Below are 21994 nucleotides of genomic sequence, written 5' to 3'. Positions count from 1 at the left end.
ATTACTTAGGGTCAATGGCGTATACTTTGCACCGCATTAAATATCAATTACAGGGACAAATCTACTGTTCCTGACGAACATAATGTATATACCCAACATTACATAACATCAAGGGACCTGAAAATAAACTTGATCCACAATCTGACAACTAATTAGAAATTCTCCCATTACCTCGCACACGTAATTTGTACAGCAATGTGGTGTTGCCATTTTGTTTGGATTTTAGGAGTATAACAAATAAATTTTAGTTTTTCAATTTCCGTTGTTTTATGGGTTTGTATGGGAAAATCACCGTAGAAATCTAAATTAAAAATCCGGAAATACCACGAACACAAATACAAAATTTCATCAAAATCGTACAACAGTGCTTCAATGTACAAGATTGTTTGTTTAGATCTGCACAATGGTTGTAATGAAATTGGGAAAGTCTCAGGTGAAAGTTTTGTAAAGGCACCCAGTGAAAGATTTGTGTTATTTGTTTATTGTTTACAGTGAAATTTAAACTAAACATAAATTATACCTGGAAATTGTTATAACTCTGTTCTAACATATTAGAAAATGAGATAAAGCATCTGTCGACTTCAATAATCTAGAAATGAACTAGACATAAACACAATTAAAAGCCTTTAACACATCGAAAAGCTACATAATTACTCAAACTACCTTACTTTTGTTATTATGTATAACCAAATGTTAAATATAAATCGTAAAAATATCAAACGGTACAACAGAATAATGTTATTGTTAACATCGGCGTATAGTACAATAATTGTACCAGTCACAAACACGATACAGATTGAACATTTTACAATAGAATGATAAGTATTTTTGCAGTATTCAAACTTCAAAGTCAATAATTGTGCATTTTGCGTCACATTAGTATAGAGAAAATTCTACTGTTTCAGATAAACATAACGTAAAACCCAACAAGTCAAAAGATCGAGACAATTGAAAAAGATTTACAAACGTGATTTAATATAAATTCACATGGGGACCGAGCTTTGCTCGGGGAAATGTATAAATAAATAAGTTAGCAACCTATTAACAACGTACTTTAAGGTTCTTAAGATGTTAATGCTATGGACATTTTCGAGTGGACCTTTTATTAGAATAGAATAGATTATACATTATAATTAGAATAATATATTAAATTATTAGAATATATTAGGTTCATCCTAATTGTTTATTGAGCTTTGACACTTAAGGTAAGAAATATTCGCCGTCGTGTAGTTAAAATATAATCTATCTATTTACTTAATACAATAAATAAATGGGTTTTTTGTAACACTCATTTTCCAGCCATCTAACCGGATTTTAAGATAAAGGTGTCATTTTAATTGGATCTTGCGATCAAGCTCACCTGCGAATGATAAACGAAAGATACGTAAGTAATTTCCTTAAGGACTTTGCCCTTCCAAGTTAAATTCATTTATAGTTCAATTTCAAACCAATTTAACAGCTGACATTAAGTTGAATGATTAACTATAAGTCAGGTAGTAAACAGGAGACAGAACGGTTGATAAAAATGGAAGTTATTAGGCTACCTACCTACTTTTGAAAGATTGTAACCTGAATCGCTCTTTTGTTATAGTTCTATAATCGACGAATTTAATTTATAGTACGTGTAATTTAGTAGTTTTATTTACCTAAATCTATCATATTATTTTTTATCTTACGTATTCTTAGACGTATTTACACGTCATCGTAAAGATCTTCAATGCTGACTCGTCAAACGGTAAATCCGTTAATACGTTATGGAGTTACGAACTGATGTTCATGATTATAAGCCAATCGTCGGTCTCAGGTAAGAGACACAACTCTCGGCTTGTCAAACAATTTTATAATAAAGCTAATGTATTCACAATCAGCCAGCATCATCGTCGGTTGAACTTTAACGACTGCAAGTGAGATACTTATCTTTATAATAACCAAAATTCACTCCGAGATTCAACTGATACAAAGGTGTCCTTGTTAAATAGCACGGCTTTAATTTGAAAACAAGTGTGACATTTTCAATCTATAACTTATTGTTATCTTTCTAGCTGAAGCCAATTTTGTTTCTAATACTCATACACTATAAATTAATATTAAATAAACAAACTACAGTGGATAACCAGCTGAGACAAAGCAAACTGCTAGCGCTACACTCGTCAGCGGAGAATACACAAACTACTAGGGTAGTTGCCTTTCATCGCCACAGAAGCGCTAGCTGTTTCGATCTTCTCTAAAGTTGAAATAAAAATTCAGTACTATGATATAATTAAACGTAAAATTTAAACGTAAAATAAAATAAATTCCAACGAAATAATTTAATAAATAGATAATTTGCATAAAATTAACTACCTTTTAACATGAAATAAACTATGTTTGGCCAAATATATTATCTGTACAGTTTAGGTATATTAATGATACGAGTATTATATTCATATATCATACACAGTTAGCACAATGCCTTGAACGAGGTAATTTGGTACGAACACGTAAACCAACATGTATTCCAACGAGTTCACGAACCGGCATGATCGAACAATGGGAACAGGGTTATACCATAGATGTTTATTCTATGGTTATACGGTGCGGGATTATGATTGGAAATTTAATTTTTCCCTTCAAAACATGAAATGTTCTGATTTCTATCTAAATAAGTATAGGATAATTCGACAAATCAATAGTATTATGTACACAAACTGAATAGACTATAAATGGCGACTATAAAATGATTGAATCACCAAACAGCTGTTTGTTTTAATTAGCAAATTAAATTCATAAAAGTAGTCTACGCCTTGAGAAGTAGTTTTGAGAGGCTATATTTTTAAATGCAAACTATTAGTTTTGTAATATGGTTTGCTCAAATTATGACGAAATATATAGTCATCACAAAAAGTGTGTTTAGACCCTAGGGATATAATACTACTAAACAGCTGTTAGTATATTATTTGGTTTGTTAATGTTTTACATGTAGTCATTAAGTTTTTTTTCAATGAACAACATGTTTGCTGTTCTTAACAAAACATTCTTTAAAATAGAGATAACAGGAAATAGTTATTTGTGCAACTAGTGAGCAAAGTGAGCGATTGACTCACTCGAGCTCGGAGACGAGCTCACGCCTCGTGAGCCTCGGAGACGAGGCGGTTTATGAAAATGGATGTAAAATAGGTTACTTTTCAAAGATTGTGACAAGAATCACTCTTTTAAATGTATATCTATAATCAACTAATTAAATTCATTGTAATTTAAATTTGGTGGTTTTATTCACCTGGAGAATGTTTCAACAATCACTGACATTTGAAAGGTATGGTATTGTTATAGTGTTCAATGAAATGGCGACCATACAAAGTAGGTATTTTAATCCATGAATGGAGATGACAAACATTGAAATATGAAAGGTATTGCATTGGATTCCTTTTGCTATTCAAACAAGATCTGGATTTAAACCTTTGTACAATGTGCAATATACGCACAAGTCCACTCGTTTACTGACGTCCAGCGATTTATATTGGCACCACTAATACAGTATGTCGAAACTCGAAACATATACTGTATTAGTGGCAGTGGCGTCCCTCCCGATTTTGAAATTGGGCCTTTTAAAGGGGGACGTAATGTAATGAAAGGGGTTAAATATTGTAAAGAGGAAGTGTTTCGAAATGTTGTGTGAGTAGGCTGGAAAAGTTAAACGATAACTTGTTGTTGAACTTGAAGGCTGTTGCTTTTGGTAGGCCAGTGCACTTGATCAAGGGGTCAGTTTTGTGTGTAGTGGTAAAAGCTGCGTTGTCCAAGGCGCGTCTGTTGCGTCTGACGCAGAGCGATGATCGCCGAGCGATGATCGCTGGGCGTCGATCGCTTGGAGGCCCGTTGTCCAAGAACGCGTCTATTCAGTTCAACAGTTGGTTGCTGACTGTGTTAAAATTTATTTTGCTCTCACTATTAGCGTTAAGAGCCAAGTCTTGAAGATCCTATTCATCGAAGAGATAGAAAACGAGGAAATCCTGGACCTTTAGTGAACCTCGATTGTGTACCCACAGTGTTTTCAAAAAGAGAAGTGAGGAAGGATATTTTAGAATACTTATCAAAAACCACTTTAATGCAGACAAGAGTCTGTTAAGTGGGTTTTTTTTTTTACTTTTAATGGAAACAGTTTAAGTTCCGTTAAATCCCTTGAAGTTTAAATTGTAATAATTTAATTTAACACTAATTTATTATTATTTTGAAATTTTGTCTTTACTTAAATACAGATATCTCCTATTCTAAATAACTCCCAATATGTAATCCATAGCTAAAATAAAAGTCAATACTTTGGTGAATTATTTTAGACTGTAATTTTAATTTAATTTTGTGTTTTTCTTCGTAGCGGGTCTCTAACTCGTCTGATTTTAATTATCAATAACTCAAATGGAATCCCTTACATTACTGAATATTTTAAGGTTGATACGAACTGCAAGCGTTAATAAGAGCTGGAGATATTAAAAAAAATACCCCCGCCGCAGCAAACCTGCAGACTAAGCGAATTTCCATATGTCTGATTGGATTTACACTAAAATGTCCACCGGTACTTAAAAATTTAACATTTATTTTCTATTTAAATAGAATTAGTTTAACAGGTACTTAGGTTTGCTGCATCAGGGAGGGTAAAACTGCTTTTTTTGTAAAATGTTAATAGTTAGTAAGAAATAAAAACATTTTCCAAATTTGATCAAAATATGTTTATAAACAAGCAAACTACAACAGTTTACTTATTCTCCATAAGAATAACATGGGAATTTAAAATTTACATTTTTTTGGAATTTTCTCCGTAACCATTAGGCGCATAGTAACGCTTCAATATACTAAATTATTTGTTTTTTTAAGATCTACAAAATAGTTTGAAAAGATTTTGCAAATTTTTTTGTTTTTTGGGTCAAAAATGGGAAAAACCTATTTCTACCCCATAAACCCCCCATAAACCCCCGTTCCCATAGTCCGATCATGCTGGTTCGCGAACTCGTTCAAGTTTATCCCGCCTTACACCTTCAAACCAAATTTTATCAAAATCGGACAAAAATTACTCAAGTTATCGTGCGGATGGACACATATATATATATATAGATATATAAAAATTTGAACGAATGGTGTTTTTGGCCTCTGGGGACATCAAAATGAAAAAGCAAATCGGTCCCGGGCCTAGGTTTTACCATGAGACCTACGGTAATAGCTACTTCCCTATAGGGAAATTCGCTAAAATGATAAAAGTACGAAACCTATAAGAAATGTATGGGGAAGGGTTTTCGTTTGAATAACTTTAAAACGAAAAAAAATAAAAACGGATTACCTTATTGAAATTAGCATGAAAATCTAGTTTTGTAAATGATGTGTCACAAAACTATCATTACATAAAAACAATATTTATATCCAATATGGCGGATCCAAGATGGCGGCCATAAACGTGTTTCCTATCGAAATGAAGTACTAACCACCCAATAAATACTGGTGGTAGTCTTAAGTCAATATCTCGAAAATGTGCATAAAAAATGCATGTGGAATCATTTTTTATTATTTTTCCAATGTTGGGAAAAGCTACCATTTTTTATAATGATTTTAGGGGGTTTCCCATGGACCGATTTTTGGCAATTTTTAGTATAACACTCAGCAGACTCAACACTACAAAATAAAACCCTAAAACATTATCTTGCAATCTTTTTAGGTCATATTCTATATTTCTTTGACTATAGCCATTACATTAAGAATCTGTATATTATGGAGTATACGGGAGAACACAGAAACAACAATGCAATAGACGCAATAGACGCTGGCCGTCAGCGATCCCGTCTGCTCCCGGAGCAGTGCCCTGCGTCAGACGCTCAAGCGTCTCAAGCGTCTGACGCTAGAGACGCTCCCTTGGACAACAGGCCCATAGAAACCAATGCTTAGCAGTCACTGAGCGTCCATCGCCAGCGTCTATTACCCAGCGTCAGACGCAACAGACGCGTTCTTGGACAACGGGCCTTAAGTGTGGTCCACCAGAGGACGGGGTCCTGTTGGGGGAGTTGGAGCCCAACCCCAAGGCCCTTGTTAGGCCTTGGGCCCAAGTAAGAATTTCTAAATTGGGGTTTCAGTTTCGAACTAAATGATTTATACAGTTCCAGTCTACTCTACCTTTTTGATTGTTAGTTTAGTTTATCCTTGTGTTCTTTGTTTTGTTTTGAGTAATTAGTAATGTTGGGTTTTGAAAGCGAGTGCTGAGTTTCATTCCTGACGTCACCCGTAGTAACGGTGAGTACCTCCTTTGAGGAATACCTACCGGCTACCGTTATAGTAAGGTTTACAACACGTTTTTAGCGCCACTTGAAAGCCAGTAACAGTGCACCGCTGCTAGTTAACTAAACCTAGCTTTCTAAGTTTCTAATACCTAATAAGCCAATCATTGGTCCCAGGTAAGGGACACAACTCTCGGCTTTTCAAACAGTGATAGCGATATTACGCCTTGCTAGACCAGCAACAAACATTGAATAACTCCGGATCGTTGAGGTGACATACTTGTTTGAGCAACCCAAAATCAATGCGAGAGTCAACTGATACACAGGTGTTTCTTAGCTAATAAGCAAGGACTAAAATCAAAGTTTGAGTTTTAACATAAATGAAAAGGTCATTTCTTTCAAGTCAAGATCAAATATGTTTCCAATATGTTTACAGTTTAAATTAATCGTAAGTAAATTAAAAACACAACGGGCGGATTGAGTGTGTCGATGTTAGTGATACATAGCGGTGACTGGCCAAACTGTTACGAGCCTCGATGGCAGCTACATCTAGCGGAGACTGGGCGAACTGTTACGAGCCTTGACGGTAGTTGGATCTAGCGTGATAATAATCAGGGCTACAGATGTACTATTCCGTTTAAAATTATGTTATTTTTGTGCCTTACGATCTAATAACTGTCGGTATTTTTTGCTACTAATATGAGGTTATTAAAATTTGCAAAATCAAGATACTTTAGTAGAATTAATGTAGTTTTCAATTTGGAATGTTGAAATCGTCCAACTATTTTTTTAGGTACCGGTATACATACATGATTGATGGAATCCAGTGAAACCATAGGGAGATAGGGCTAAACTCTATTCAAACTCCAAATAAGAGTAATCATAAATAGTCGACATCAGTGAACTTGAATCATTGGCCTTAAAAGGAACTAGACATAAATAAAAAGTACAAAAGACTTTTTTGAATTGAAATGTTTTCGTATTAGTTTTATTTCATCCTACCACTTAAAAATGTTTCATAGACCTATAGTACTCAAAGTTCTACCTGATTCTGAAAATTACTTTCTTTTCTTTGGGAAAACCCCTTAAAAGTAAACTATTAATACGCTTATTCTGCGCAACGGGATGAGTGAACGTGGGCGCAACAGGTCTTCCACCTAGCAAATATCCTACTTACCAGTGTCACTGGTGAACACAATGTAATTTGTATAGGCAAATAAACCAAATCTCAGTGATCAAAAATCCTAACTTCTCGTCCATTAATTAACGAAAGTCATACTAGTTGGTATACGTAATGGATTTCCAACAGTTATCGATAGGAGGTAAATCCATCGTTCCTTTATAAAATGTCTTTTAATTAAATTAACCCTACCATTTCACGATTGCCTTTTGAGTTTGTAATGATGTCCCTGCTTTTCAAAGTACTTAAACCAACATTGCTTATGACTTGAAGGGGTTCAAGTCATAATGTAGCAATCTGTGATCTCAGGGACTACTTTATGAACTATAGTAGTTTTTATTGCTCTGAAGATGGAAGCTACTACACATCTAAATCGTCAGCCTCCAGTCTAACTGGTTCACCTGAAGACCTGGATTTGACATCAAACCTTCAGGTTGTGATCCTAGATTCAGTTACAATTAATTTTACTTCAAAACAGTTATTTAAAAATTAATAATTATATAATGGCATTTAGTTTTTCTTCAGTCAGACAGCAACAGACCGTTAGTCAATGCTGTAACTAAATGTCAGTGAACTATGTCATGTTAAACATTCAGTAAATAGAATTTAGTTATTTAGTGGCGTGGATTTAGCAGCAAAGTAACAGACCTGTAAAAGCATGTTACTGATCTGGTCCTATACAGGGTGAATAAAAAGTCAAGACCCCCCCTCTAATATTTTTCCAAGTAAATATACAGAGATATCCTTTTGGTGGTCAAGCAATCTTAGCAGGAAGTTTCATTTTATCACTTTGAAATTTTTGAGTGTCCCCCCAAAAGGGGGGATTTGGGGGGCAACTCAAATATTTTAAATGATAAAATGAAACTTCCTGCTAAGATTGCTCGATCACCAAAAGGATATCTCTGTATATTTACTTGGAAAAATATTAGAGGGGGGGGTCTTGACTTTTTATTCACCCTGTATATTCACTATTCAGTCTATGTTATTTTCTAATCAAGAGTACCGGTACAGTCCAAAGGTTTTGTGGGTTCATCAAAGGGAATGTTTCTGACTGAATGTTGGAACAAATCTAGACGTGCACACATACGACTATAGTGTCGCTCAGTCTCAGTCGGCTACTCCTGTGAACTGTGAGTTGATAATAAACTTGTGTTTGCTCTCTTGATTAATTGTTGTGTAAACTTTGTTTCGGTAAGAGTACATTTTTAAGCATGAATGTTCTCGTTGAGGATGTTGAACAACAATTTATCAAGTTGAGAAAAACCTTAATATTTATATTTGAAGGCTTCAGCAGACTATTCTGATATTAATCTGAAGGAGTTGTTGGAGGAGGTATCCTTGGAAGTACGATAGATTGGAACAATCTATCCTCTTCTTTTATGCGAGCAAAACTTCAATAACGAACATACTATTGTTGTAATATTGGAATCCATACTGTAACGTCTTAAAACAGTTGCCTGTGTAACTCCTGTGCAACTGTCGCTAGACTTCAGAGTCTCCGAGTGAATTGTGCAGCAGTCCCCCAATCAATTGGGCAACTGTTGCTAGTTTGGCCGCTTAGAAAGCGACCTCCTCCAGCATTGGTTTAGTATTAGCGTGCAGGTTGTTTTCTAAGCGGCCGAACTATAGACTCAAAATCGTCTGTGTGTTCCTGGCCCTTAGGCACTATTTAAGTCCTAAAGAATCTTTATCAAAACCAAAACAGTAAACATAAGACTAAGGTAATTTTAGGTGAGGAATGTGTCGTCCTTCAAAACCAAGATTTTTACTGTTGAAACCAGTGGTTTTGAAAAATTAAAGAATCTCATACAATTTTGTGCTGTTTGAGAAAAAGAAGTCCAACGCTCTAAAAATCTTGTGGATATTCCAGGAATAGAACCAGCTCCTCTCACATATGAGCCTAAGACGTTACACTAAAAACACTCAATATCAAAATGTTATATTTAAATAGTCAAATAACTACACCTATAGTTTTGTTTAGATATACTTTATTGGCATATCGTCAAAACTCATCAATATCTGTATATAATAAATTCAAACAATATCAAAACCTAGAAGCAAAGAAATAAACCCTATAAACATACAAAATGCCTAAAACAATGTTGCTTCTCTAAGCTAAAAATTCATCACAGAATACTGAAAAAGTACTTTTTTCATTACTGGCTCCATTCTAAACCTTGAAATAATTGAAAGCCTAAGTGAATGTGAATAAAATGCATGTCTGAACACCACTCAAAGTGAAAAATGTTATTACAGTCTGACATGGAATGTTTTGCCACAATCATTTGTTTCATACACATCCACTGTCAAATTACTTGATAAACTAAAATATACCTTTGTAAATAATAAAAGTGAAACAAAACATCCGAAAGATTTCTGTAATATCAAATCATCTCAAAATTTATTTTCAAAAGAATCTTTTGTTTGACAAGTAGTTTACTTATGTTAAAAAATTAGTTTTGATTGTAAACTTCAGACACGCAAAAAACTACTATATTAGGTGTAAATTCTTAAATTATTTTTATTTACAAACAATTTACAAAAATAAATATTTCAGTTTAATATCAACAATTAATGTGATAACCATCAAATATTACAAATGTAAGATTTCTCCTTAAATATAAAATAGCCTTTTTTCAGGTTATAACCAGCTACAGTATGTAAACTTGCAAGACCAATAATTGCAAAGAAATAAAATTGCTCCTTGATAAAAAAAAAACATACTGTATTTACTTTGAATTTAAGGTGTTTGGTGATCCTAAAGGAGTAAAGTTGTTTAACCAAAACTAACTCAATATGTTACTAAAATCTTCATACATATAAAATTAAAACTAAAATTGTAATTTTTTTACATGATAAAATTGAAAGCTAAAAACCTATCATGAGGCAATTTAAAGTGACTTAATTACAGACAACAAACAGATAATTTGAAAACAATACTTTTAAACGGATTCCCCCTTTATTCGCAAATAACACTATGACACTAGAGTAGACTTTATAAAGTTATTGAAAGTTGCTGAATTTCCATTGATTTATCAGATGTCACATTTTTTTTAAGTGGTCGACTATAGTAAGACGACTACTAATAACCTGAGGAAATATAAAAACTAGGCTGCACAAATATTATGATCAACTTACAAACAGTGTATATCATCTGATCATTCTGATCAGTTATAAGATGATTTGGTACTTCAGTATTAAACGGAGGCCACCATTACGAAACGCGCCGCGGCACTTATAGAGGGTTAAATTGTTATAGATGTTGTAGTAGAACTATTCTAGTATTGTTGTGAGTCGAGCGTTATCAGATGAGTCATGTGTCTACTCGCAGAATCCCCTCCAAGTAGGCCAATGTCAGGGTCGTTGACCGGAGCGCGCGCCATTACCTGTCATCGCCTGTCACTGTGTCTGAAACGGAGGCCACATTTTGTCAGCGCGCTGCGGCGGTTATGTTAGGTTGGGTTATCATAATAGAAAGTATAACTCGTCTGGTATCGTTCGATTCATAACGAAGCGAGGAAAGTCCTACACACATAATATTTACGATAACCCAACCTAACATAACCGCCGCAGCACGCTGACAAAATGTGGCCTACCGACATTGCTGCGTTCTGGGTTGCACAACGTCAGAACCAGGCGTCAGATTAATTCTAAACTTCACCTGTTAATCTATTAAAGTGTGTTCTTTCCAAGTATGTAGTTATTTTTGGTATCCGGTACGAAATATTTCTGTAGGTTAGGTGGCCTCCGTTTAATACTTAAGTACCGATGATTTTGCCATTCTAAATAATACATAGCAAGTAATCTATTTGCGAAGAACTTTACAACAATGAAATATTCTAGATAAACAAAACACTTTGCAATAGTTATTTGCTAAACAAAGCCTATTGGTATTTTAAATACCAAATACAACAATTCTTAATTGACAATCGATTGGTTTAATACCCGTCAATTCCACAGAAAACTCTAGACAAAAATTCAATAGCCTAAGTTTTTACAAAATTGATTTATAATTGTACATGGCAATAAAATGTTTTGTAACAAGTTATTAACGAGTATTTTGAATTAAAAATTTATTTCTAAGAGCGTAACAACACAACGCCGACCAAATTAGTGTAACTTTTCTTTTGGCATTAACATTTTTCAGATCTAGATTCAAGGTTTGTTAAACCACAAATAAGTTCTGTTCGGTCGACACTAGTAATTACGAACACTCATTATGTAATCAAAAAGATCTTGTGTTTTTTAGGTATTCATCTTAAACCGTATTGAATAAACGTAAAAACCAAGCACAGGATAGAAAATTGACACTTTGAACAGATTCCGTTAAGTTAATTACCAAACTGACACAAGAGCGAGACCTACATATGTATTATGTTAGACAATTGACGCCTATTCTACATTTTGTCACAACACCAACACAGCTTACACCGGCTGACAGTTGACTACGAATCTGTTTATCTGAGTCTGGAGGAACTACTAGCGAGGAAGGGAGGAAATGGCCAAGTGGTCATCTTCAGGTAATATCAGCTGATCTGAAACAGTAAGACAAGACTAAACTAACCTTGTCTATAAGAAAATTAGTTTACACCACACTACATTCTTTTAACAAACTTCCAACGCAAGGATTTAGTCACAGCTGTTTGCCGCCAGCTTACACCAACCAGCTGTTTTATTTGGCACTGAGTCATTATAAACAAAAACATAACCTCTCTTTGAGGAAATAAGAGGCCTAGTGATTGTTAGTCCTTTAGTCGGTGGGAATATATAAGGATTTTATGAACAACAAACAATTCTGGGAAGGTTTAAGAAGCAAAATTTGTAAGCGTAAAGCGCAAGACAATTTTATGCATATTCATTATCCATTAAACTAAACAAGGAGCCTCCATACAGTCAATGTTTTTTTTAGTTAAGATGGTTAGAATAGAAAGTTATTCTAATTGAAGAAATTATGTACCTATATCTAGTTAATATGGGGAGCGAGCTGGTGTAGTGGTTAGTGTGTGGGACTTCAGTCCCGAGGTACCAGGTTCAAATTGCACCAAGTCACCAATGGATCTAAGTGATATTGAAGCAACACCTAGGTCTAGCCTGAAGTAATGTGAAAAACAAATTTTATTTGGATAACACGATTGACTGTATATTCCACTTCTGACCACACTTCTCAAACACCACCACTTCCTATATACTATATGTACTCATGTAGCCATGTACTTTGCTTAAATAGGGATATCGCTCTAATACCTATATTTATTTTTGTCCTACGACACTAGGCTTTAGTTCGAGATTGTTTTGTTTTTCACATTACTCCAGGCCTAGGGGTTGCAGCATTATCACTATGATGAATCCATTGGTGATGTTATAAGAGCCTTAGGGACCAAAGTCCAGCGCTCTACCACTAGGCCAAATACATTTTATTTAACCTATTTTTGGAAATAAATAAACAATTTAAAGAAAATACAGATTAATTAAATTTACACATCTGAAGACAAAACAGTGTAGATTCACTATTCAAAGTTGATAAAATTATCCTATTAACTTCCAACTAGTACTAACTTTTTGGTTCACACAAGCTAATAATGCGTAAATAGACAACTAGTATTACGTAGCTAAACATGCTCAAAGTCTGTAGTAAGCGAGAATTTTCTAGCAATGCTTTTTACAAGCTGTTAATGTTCAGTTCACTCGGCGCTAGTTTAGTCTCTGATAGTGAGGGTGGGTGCGTTCACAAAGAAAGCTTGTAAGTTCCAACTGGCGTGAGAAAAGTTTACATTGTATCAAGCGTGTGTGTTCACAATGCTAGTTACGGCTAGCAAGCGCTTGCTTCAAGTTCTGACAAGCACGCAAGAATATTTTGTACTTTTTTTCCGGCTCTTGTTGACCGAACCAACTAGTCAGTGACAAACAACACTGTGCAGTATGGATGTCAATGAACTGATATCTCAAGTCTTAAGAAGGGGGGCTAATTCGGACAAACGCCTCAAACTACATGCTAATAGAGTTTTTTGAGGATGTAACTAAACATGGTTAACTCCGTTCTCATAAAACTAAACATTGTCCAATGTCAATCGAGGAAATAGATGGTAGTATTCCGCAAAATACCTCTTCTGCGGAGTTGCATGAACACCGACTTTCATTCTACGAATTTTTAATTTGACATTTTCAAACAAAAATCACTCTTCATCACTTGATGAAGAAATTGTCTTAACAAAAAACTAACTTGAAATGCAGGCTTTTGTTGTGTACACGCAACAAAATTCTCAAGCGCTTGTAGCAAGCACTGAATATATGTTACTTGTAACCAGCTTTCTTTGTAAACGCACCCTACGTTAGCACTAATACTAGGTTTGTCTGATCGAGGCGTTACTACAGAGCAAATCAACGTTAGACTTACCGAGAGTAAACAGACAGTTCAGTCAGCTCGACTGCTTTCCTCTGAGCATGCAACAAACACAAACTTCTGACAAACCAAACAAACACTCAACAAAATGTACAAACTTAACAACAAATGCTGTTGAACAAGAAAATGTTAGTAAGATTTACCGTAAAATATACAGTGTAGACATTTATTTTATTGACGAAAATGTCATTTTGTGATTAGATAAATTTGGAGACTTTACAAATATTTACAGTAAAAAACTATTAGCAGAAAGGAAGGACTTCTGACATTAAATTATATAGGGTGTCCCAAAAACACGTTACACACTTTAAACATGCAATGACTCATTGTACCAACTACTAAATGCACCAATCATTAACAATTAAATTGGTAAACAGCTGATTAGTTGAAGTTCATAGCATTACAATTTTACTTCTTTTCTCTCAATACTTGAACCTCATTGGTCTGTTACTCATGCTGTTAAGTAAGTAAACAATGCTGTTAAGTGAATCTTTTAAATTCTAAGAACTGAGCTAAAATGGCTGGTTTAAAAAACATTCGTAGGTAAAATAATTAAATATATAAGATACCGGTAGTGGTATATTTTCAATTAAATTAATGTTATTCTTAGACCTTCCATCAAACTGATTTCCATTAAAGTTCTATGCACTTTTAATCATGCTAGCAAACATTTTTTCATAATTTTGTTTTTATTACCGGTATGTTGCTCGGCAATTTTTTCTGAATGATCAGAATCAAACGAGACTCTGGGGTATTATTTTTTATTTATTGTAACTGAACAGTTTCAAGTTTGTAGCGTGTTCGATACGTCTGGTATATTAATTAAAAAATATCAACATCTTCTTGGGACACCCTGTATAAAAATAGCATCACCAAAGATAAATCTTGCATGAACTAACCCCTACACACTAGACGTGTTTTTGAACACTACAGTCAGGTGCCTAACTGCAGAATGATTTGGCTTTATAAAGCTCAAACATTTTAGTCTATTACGTTTTACTTATTTTGTACCCAAACGCAAAATGCATCTAAAAACATGAAGTTGCAATAATAATGTAAGATTTAATCAATTCCTTAGTGATTGAATTTGAAAATTTATTCTAAAATTGAAAAAATATAATAATCTTTTTTTACTATCAACACATTATTATTTAATTTAGTCAGATTTTATCAAACAGTGTACCGTATGGAATTTTAATTGGTACCAACTTGAATGTTTATGTCTATAAAATACAAGTTAGCAACAAACTTCAACAGAACACTTGTTAATATCTTGATTTTGAAGTTTACCATTTCCATCTCCTGACTGTTCAAATTCCCGCAGTACGAATTCTTTCAACTTTTTGTAAGCCTTATCCAAGTTGTCGTTGACCAGGATGAAATGAAAGTTCCCTGGCGTTTCACCTGAAAGGTAAAAATAACTATTAGCAATTTATACTTTTACAAACAGATGATTAGTCGGGTTTATCTCCACATTTATTCAACAATCGTCCTAACCAACAAATCGTAATATGTCAATTTCATTTGTAATTAGCGGTTGTGGTTAGCTTAAACATCCTATATTGGAAATAAAAATTATTATAATTCATGAAAGCTTGTGATCAAAGTTTAAGCGTTGGGACAATTTTTCTATTGGAAATAATGTAACTTTCGGACATTTTGGGGATTTTTGAAATGACGAAACAATTCTGTTTAAGGAAAAGGAAAGATCACCTGTTCTAGTGGGAATGATACAACTGCGCTAACATTTTGGGCATTTTTTAAATGAGGAAACTACTTGTTTGTTAAGAAGTATCCCTTTGCAAGACCAGGATGCATAATTGTTTCAAACACCCAGCCAGGAAATCACTATGGTAGTGAAGAAGAAGGGAATTATTCTTGTCCCATTAATCATTGTATCAACTGCCTTATGTGGATGCGATGCTTCCTGGTATGGATTAACGTCCACACTAGTGAATACTACGACTATTCACAGTAGGCTACTATCCTGTTAATTAGACCAATTCATTAATTACAAGGCAAAAATGTGGTTTGGATCCCACTATAAACTGCGGGTCCCTTAGTTACCATTGCTGTATGGGCTATTAATTACATGTCGGCCTTAGTCACTAACAAGACTACAAGATTGCACCACTCATCCTAAACTCATCTCCATTCGTACTTGGCTTAAAATACCGCTAATATTTTACGCTTGCAGGACAAATAGACATAATTATATATAAAAACGTAGGTGCACCCCTACGTCTTGCAAAGAACAAATTATCCCAATACTAGTGAAAGGTAGTGAGAGTGGACGTACCATAGACCATCTCCTTGCGTGCTGCGTCTAGTCTCCGCTGTAGACTGTCCTCAGTTTCGGTGTTGCGGCCGCGCAGCCGCTTCTCCAGGTCGGCCAATGACGGAGGTTTGATGAACACCAACAACGGCTTAAGCTCCGTCAGTTTCACCTGGAAAACATCTTTTTCATTTTAAACAAACTTTCCTTTGTTTTAAGTTAATTTTCCATTATCTAAAATGAACTGAAGCATATTTGAGGTAAAAACTATGCAAGTACTTAAAATGTACTTCAGTTTGTTTGAGTTGTTTTTGTCTTAAACAGTAGCCCTTTCGCCTTTCACACAGTGATACAATATACAAATTTGCAAAGCCAAATCTGATTTTGTTTTTGAAGATTTGCTCTAACTATTGATGCCTGGTTCACCATATCTTACAGGATAAAGGGTAGGTGAGCCTGATTAACAACAAAAGCTTTGATAGACATTTTTATACCATCCAAGAAAGTTCGATGCCATACAAATAAAGGAAATATAAATACCTGTTTTACACCTTCTACATCAATGTCCAAAACACAAATCTTGCCGGAGTCCGTAACAGTATTGACAGCTGCTTTGCTGGAATAAATTAAATTTTTAGTTGTTTAAATAAACTGTGGTAAGTCATTAGTAGGCCTACAGACTATAGAGGCAATTCAATTGAAAACATCTTTATTAATTAGTATACATTGTTGGATACAAGAATGGCTACAATCTGCTATAGTACACAGCTCCAAACACAATCTTAAGGCCAAAGTGTACATTTAAATGCAATGTGAAAGAAGACAGACAAAATCTCAAAAAATGCAAAACTTATAGACATACTGTGGTCTGTGGCGTGTCATAAGTTTAGTTAACTGTTAAGAAGGAAAATAGTAGGCCTACACGTTTTTAGGCTTAACATTATAAGTTAACAACATGTGTCTTGATTCAAGTTAATTAGGGTAGATATATTCTTCATAAACAATTATATTTATCGCTTGAATTTATACAGAAGAGTAACTTATAAATTTTGCATGTGCACTCATTGATTTTGTTCATAGTATTCATTCTGATAGCCCCTGGACTACAAATGACTTTATAGGCTTGAAACGAAACATGTCAGCTTTGAATAATAATTGAAGTTAGACGCAAATTTAGACTACTGACGGAGGTAGGCCTAAGCCTATAAAGTAATTTTTGTTTAAAATAGCAACTAACCTTGTACCATACATGTTGTTAGAGAAAACAGCAGACTCGAGGAAATCTCCTCTAGCAATTGCTTGTTCCATTTCCTCTTTGGTGGTAAAGTGATAATGTTTCCCATTCTCTTCTCCTGGTCTTGGACTTCTCGTTGTGTGAGACACAGAGAATCCGAACTTGTCCGGGAATTCTTCAAACAACAATCGGAGCAGCGAAGATTTCCCGGAGCCAGATGGGCCGCACAACACAAGCACCTTAGAGCCTTGGCGCACCATTTTGTGTGCACCAGCTGGGGGAAAGTTAATGAATAAATATAAATGCAATTATTTTGTTAAATATAGGCTACCAAAGACACTAGCTTTTCGAAAGAACTGTCGCACAACAACATGCAAACTGAACTAAGGTAAAACATTTAAAAAACAGCTTAAAATTACAAATTTTCTATCAATTCCTATCTTAACGTGAATTTTAATTGAGCAGGGATATTGTTTCCAATCCATCATGGATTTGGAGCTAATTACAACTCAAGGCAAAAGTATGAAGAACTTCGCTCGAGTATCTCATGGAAAAGGACCTTCTCATAAAGGCAAGTCCTGCGCAGAGCAGGGTTGCCACCTTAGGTTAGGGAAAAATCGGGACATTAGACATTAGAGCTTCTAACAAAAACAGTCAAACTTACAGATCTTCAATTTCCTGTCAAGCAACACGTCAAAACCCTGTTAACAGGCTCCACTTGTAACAACTTTGGTTGCTGTGTTCTATTGAGTAAATTGAATAAATAATAATAGGATATTTTCAAGCATAAACAAGGGGAGCGAGTTTTGAAGTTTTTTTTCATCCAAATCCTATCTTCTCTAGAAAGGCTGTTGCCATCTAGGAACAATAAAATAATGATAAAGTAAGAAAGCTCAGAAAATTTGGGCACTGCATTAGGAAAATTGTATACCGTATACCATACGCAAATTAAGCCATTGAAATATCTTACGAAGCATTCATTGGTAGCACCTTGCTTTTTTACAGGATGACGATTGTTTTAAGATAAAACAAGAAAGTAAAGTTTTCAAGTTTATTGATCTGAACCCTATCTTCTCTACAAAGTCTACTGTAGCCACAAGCAGAGATGCAGTAAAAAAAATTTTAGATTCTACGGTGATACAATAGTTTGGACATCTGTCAGAAGACCACTAAAAACATTGGTCCTATCAGTTTTTCCAGTGATCGCACAAGAGACATGAGTCTTTATCAGTGAAGGTTCTTTTTCAAGCATGCCGAGACTCTTTGAATGGTTCAAAGTCAAAATAAATTATAACTCTTTGAACCGACATATCAAGCCAAGCTATACAGAGGCAAAATAGTGAACTTGTGAGATTTAGGGTATTTGGCCTCTATCCCAAGCCCAGACTCACATAAAAAAGTAGTTGGGGAGTTAGTGACCCGTGCAGTGATTTACACAAAGAGAGTCAGTTGTAAAAAATAACCGAAACCAAGCAGCTGCCTGAGAAATGTTTCAAAGGCAAAATCTTACTCCCCAGTCTGAAACCCAAATCCAACAATATTCAGATTTAACAGATGCAGTTGATCTCTTCACTAATCCCAAACAATGTGTTTTTACAATTAAAAAAATTTGAGATTCATAGGGTAAAGGGCCATTGAGTACCTGATCAAACATTCCAAGGATGTAACTTATAGGTAGGCTAGGTATCTGTCTTAACTTGAGATGTTCAAAATAAATTATATTTATTTCTGAAAAAAAAAAAATATGTTACAAATAAAAATAGTAAATGATACCGTAGTGTTGTCGAGGCCTATAGAGTCGAACCATCAGGCCAATTGCTGTAAAACTTTATGAACTTAACTTATTCTATATTATACAGTATGTCCGTCACATTCCATAAATCACTTATGGCTCAAACCCCCCCCATTCGCCTATCTCATCAACTTACTCGCAGGCCGTTATAGGTTTTTAACCAGACCTCTTAACGACGAACTTGATCCAACCGAATGGTCCACCGCTAAAATTAAGTTACAGTAGGCCTACTGGTAATGCAACATTATGGCATACATGCATAGTCATAGTAGTTCTCATCCTAAGTTGTATCCCTGACAGTGTTTCCATTCGCGGATTATCATCCCGAAAACGGGACTTTTAGACCTTGAGTGTGATTAAACGGGATGTGGGATAAAACGGGATTTGCGGCTGTGACATATTTTTATTCTTTTCTACTTAATTTTACAGAAAAACTAACTTAACTCCAATTAATTAAAATACTGTAGCTAAATATAAAAGTAATGTTTAAACAACTTTTGAAACATGATACTTCATATAGCCTATAATACTCGGGGTTGTACGAAAAAAATCATGCGGGATAAAACGGGATTTTTCACAATTTAAAAGCAGGTTTACGGGATTTCTCGACCCAGTAAGCGGGATTGTTGTTTTGGTCGTGTGGAAACATTGATCCCTGGATGCTGCACGTGTCAAGCAGAGTTTTCAACAGTATTTTCTTAAGTCATAACTTACTCTCCCAAATAATTAGACAATTTTAGGAAAAGTTATTCTATAGGCCCAACTAACACTTACACATAACATTCAATAAATAAACCTTTAAGGCTTGAAGGGATTGAGAGTAAGAAGAAAGTGGTGTCTCTAACTTACAATAGGCTTACTGTAGTGTAGGCTAAAACAAAGAAAGCCAAAGCCAGGAAATGATGACAGCAGGGTAGAAGAGGCAAGGCTGGCAGAAAGCAGCAGACAACAAAATTAAAACCTAGCTTACCTCTTAAGGTATTAAATAAAGAAAACGTTTTTGGGTTGTTTCAATGAATAATATAAATCGGAGCAAATTATAAGATAAGGCTACAATACAATTAATTCGAAGGCTCGGTTTGTTGTAATCCTGTTTTGGCAATTTTCTGATACATGTAGACTTATTCCAGGAAAAAGTAATATACCTGCAAGCCTAAAATTAGGTTTAAAGACACTTAAATCTTCGTAGGGTAACACTAATTAAACTCAACGTAGAATTTACAGGTAACACGTTTCACAATTTAAGCAACACCTGCCTGCAATACGCAAAATCGAGTTTCGAGTTCACTTTAAGTTTTAAGGTTAAGAGTTAAGAAACAGAACAGATGGACAAAAAGTAAAACAGGCAGGCAGACGATATAGAGGGAAAAGTTGGCATTTTGTTGCTGTTGCCAACCTACAACGTTTAAGGACATTTTCAGTAAGGCTATATCATAGATTAAATACGTTTATTTTATTTATTTATATTCAACGTTGGTTGTACTATGGCTGGCTATATCATTCTTCATATGGAAAATCCTTCTACCTTCTCGTTCTTAGTTTCTCAACGCGTTTACTTCAATTCATGGAATCAACTTGGAATTGCAAATTAAATTATAAAATGTAATCTATGTTAAATATCTATATGGCTATATGACTGCTGAGCTGTTGATTGATGCCGATTAACACCTTGTTCAAGGAAGTTTAGCTGCAAACAGGTGATTCGTATATTCACCAAACATTGGGAGAAAACTAGACAAAAATTGAACAAAATTGTGTTTTTGAACGTCAGTTATTTTATTTCAAAAGTAGTGAGGCCATATTTTAATTGCTAAATGCACTCTCACCAATACAATGAATACAAGAAGACTATTTTAATCCCAATCAATACTCTAGTTTTTCAGGAGAAGGCCATGTAAAATGCCTTCTGGGGCGTGACAGACAGAATAGACAGACAGACAGAACAGACATTGAGATAAGACTTGTTTCGGCTTCTTCAAAGTATAAAACGCAAAAAAAATATTAATTCTGAGCGATGTACAGACAAAACTCTAATTTTATTTATATAGAAGTAAATATTATAGAACATGGATCACTGTTCTAAGAATGGTCAGAGTAACCAAACTTTAATTATTATTATATCATTCATTATATTATATTATTATTGAATATTCTCAAATGGAGGTATTTTTTGTGTTCTAACTTCTTATTGTTATTATGTACTAAAATCTCATAATGTAAAATGAGAACACAAAAAATACCTTGAAAGTTATTTTGTACTTTCTTTTGAGAATATTTTAATGTTTTAATTCCTTTATTTTAATTTAAAAATAATTTAACATAAGTTCTGTGCGCATGTTAATGTAATTTGTAGACAATTTAACTATTTATGCATTTATTACCCAATCATCAAAAACAAATATTTTACATGCAATACAGAACATATAACTTAATGTTTAAATTATTGTAGTAATTTACAGCTGCAGGTCATGCTGCAGGTAGCATTGGTAACTACTTTTTTTTGCTCGGCAGTCGGCACAAAACGAAAACACAAAATGCTTGTCTTGCTTCCTTGCTTGATGCTTTTTGCTTGCTCTTGCTGATGTGATCGGGTTGTGCCGTCCGTCCGTCCGTCGCCGTCTGTGCTGCTGAAGCTGCTTGACCAATTTCATTGAATTGAATTTGCGAAAGTTGAGTGAAAAGTCTAAAGTGATTGGGTTTTTAGTTATGTGTTGTGTTCTTGTGATTACCTACTAGTTCGAAATGCAGAGAAGCGGTAAGGCACTTTTAGTTTTACATTATTCTTTGTTTAATTACAGTAGAAGCAGAACTGATCTATGGTAAATAATGGCGCCAAAATAAGTATGAGCTGCCAACTGTCATTAACTTTTACATTTCAGCAGC

The 21994-nt window shown here is 34.5% G+C and overlaps 1 protein-coding gene across 3 annotated transcripts; it reads right to left on the bottom strand.

Annotated features, from left to right (window-relative positions):
• Positions 1-9387: 9387 nt before the first annotated feature.
• On the bottom strand, positions 9388-20399 carry LOC128996813 (guanylate kinase). 3 transcript variants are annotated; one of them, XM_054422295.1, is made up of 7 exons: positions 20257-20399; positions 17323-17593; positions 16626-16701; positions 16110-16257; positions 15101-15214; positions 13805-13845; positions 9388-11945 (listed from the first exon to the last, which is right to left on the bottom strand). In XM_054422295.1, exons 2-6 carry the CDS (start codon positions 17577-17579, stop codon positions 13823-13825), a joined length of 618 nt encoding a protein of 205 aa, XP_054278270.1. In that variant the 5' UTR covers positions 17580-17593; positions 20257-20399; the 3' UTR covers positions 9388-11945; positions 13805-13822. The 3 variants fall into 3 exon arrangements, with proteins under 3 accessions (XP_054278270.1, XP_054278269.1, XP_054278268.1); XM_054422294.1 differs by lacking the exon at positions 13805-13845 and having other exon boundaries at positions 20082-20399; XM_054422293.1 differs by lacking the exon at positions 13805-13845.
• Positions 20400-21994: the final 1595 nt, after the last annotated feature.

The sequence above is a fragment of the Macrosteles quadrilineatus genome, unplaced genomic scaffold (genome assembly GCF_028750875.1).
Source record: "Macrosteles quadrilineatus isolate MER2022 unplaced genomic scaffold, UCM_ALF_1.0 Scaffold_6__1_contigs__length_79288215, whole genome shotgun sequence".
In the NCBI taxonomy this organism is placed as follows: Eukaryota; Metazoa; Arthropoda; class Insecta; order Hemiptera; family Cicadellidae; genus Macrosteles; species Macrosteles quadrilineatus.
Note: the sequence above shows the minus strand (reverse complement) of the source record. Positions and strands in the feature narration are given on the sequence as shown.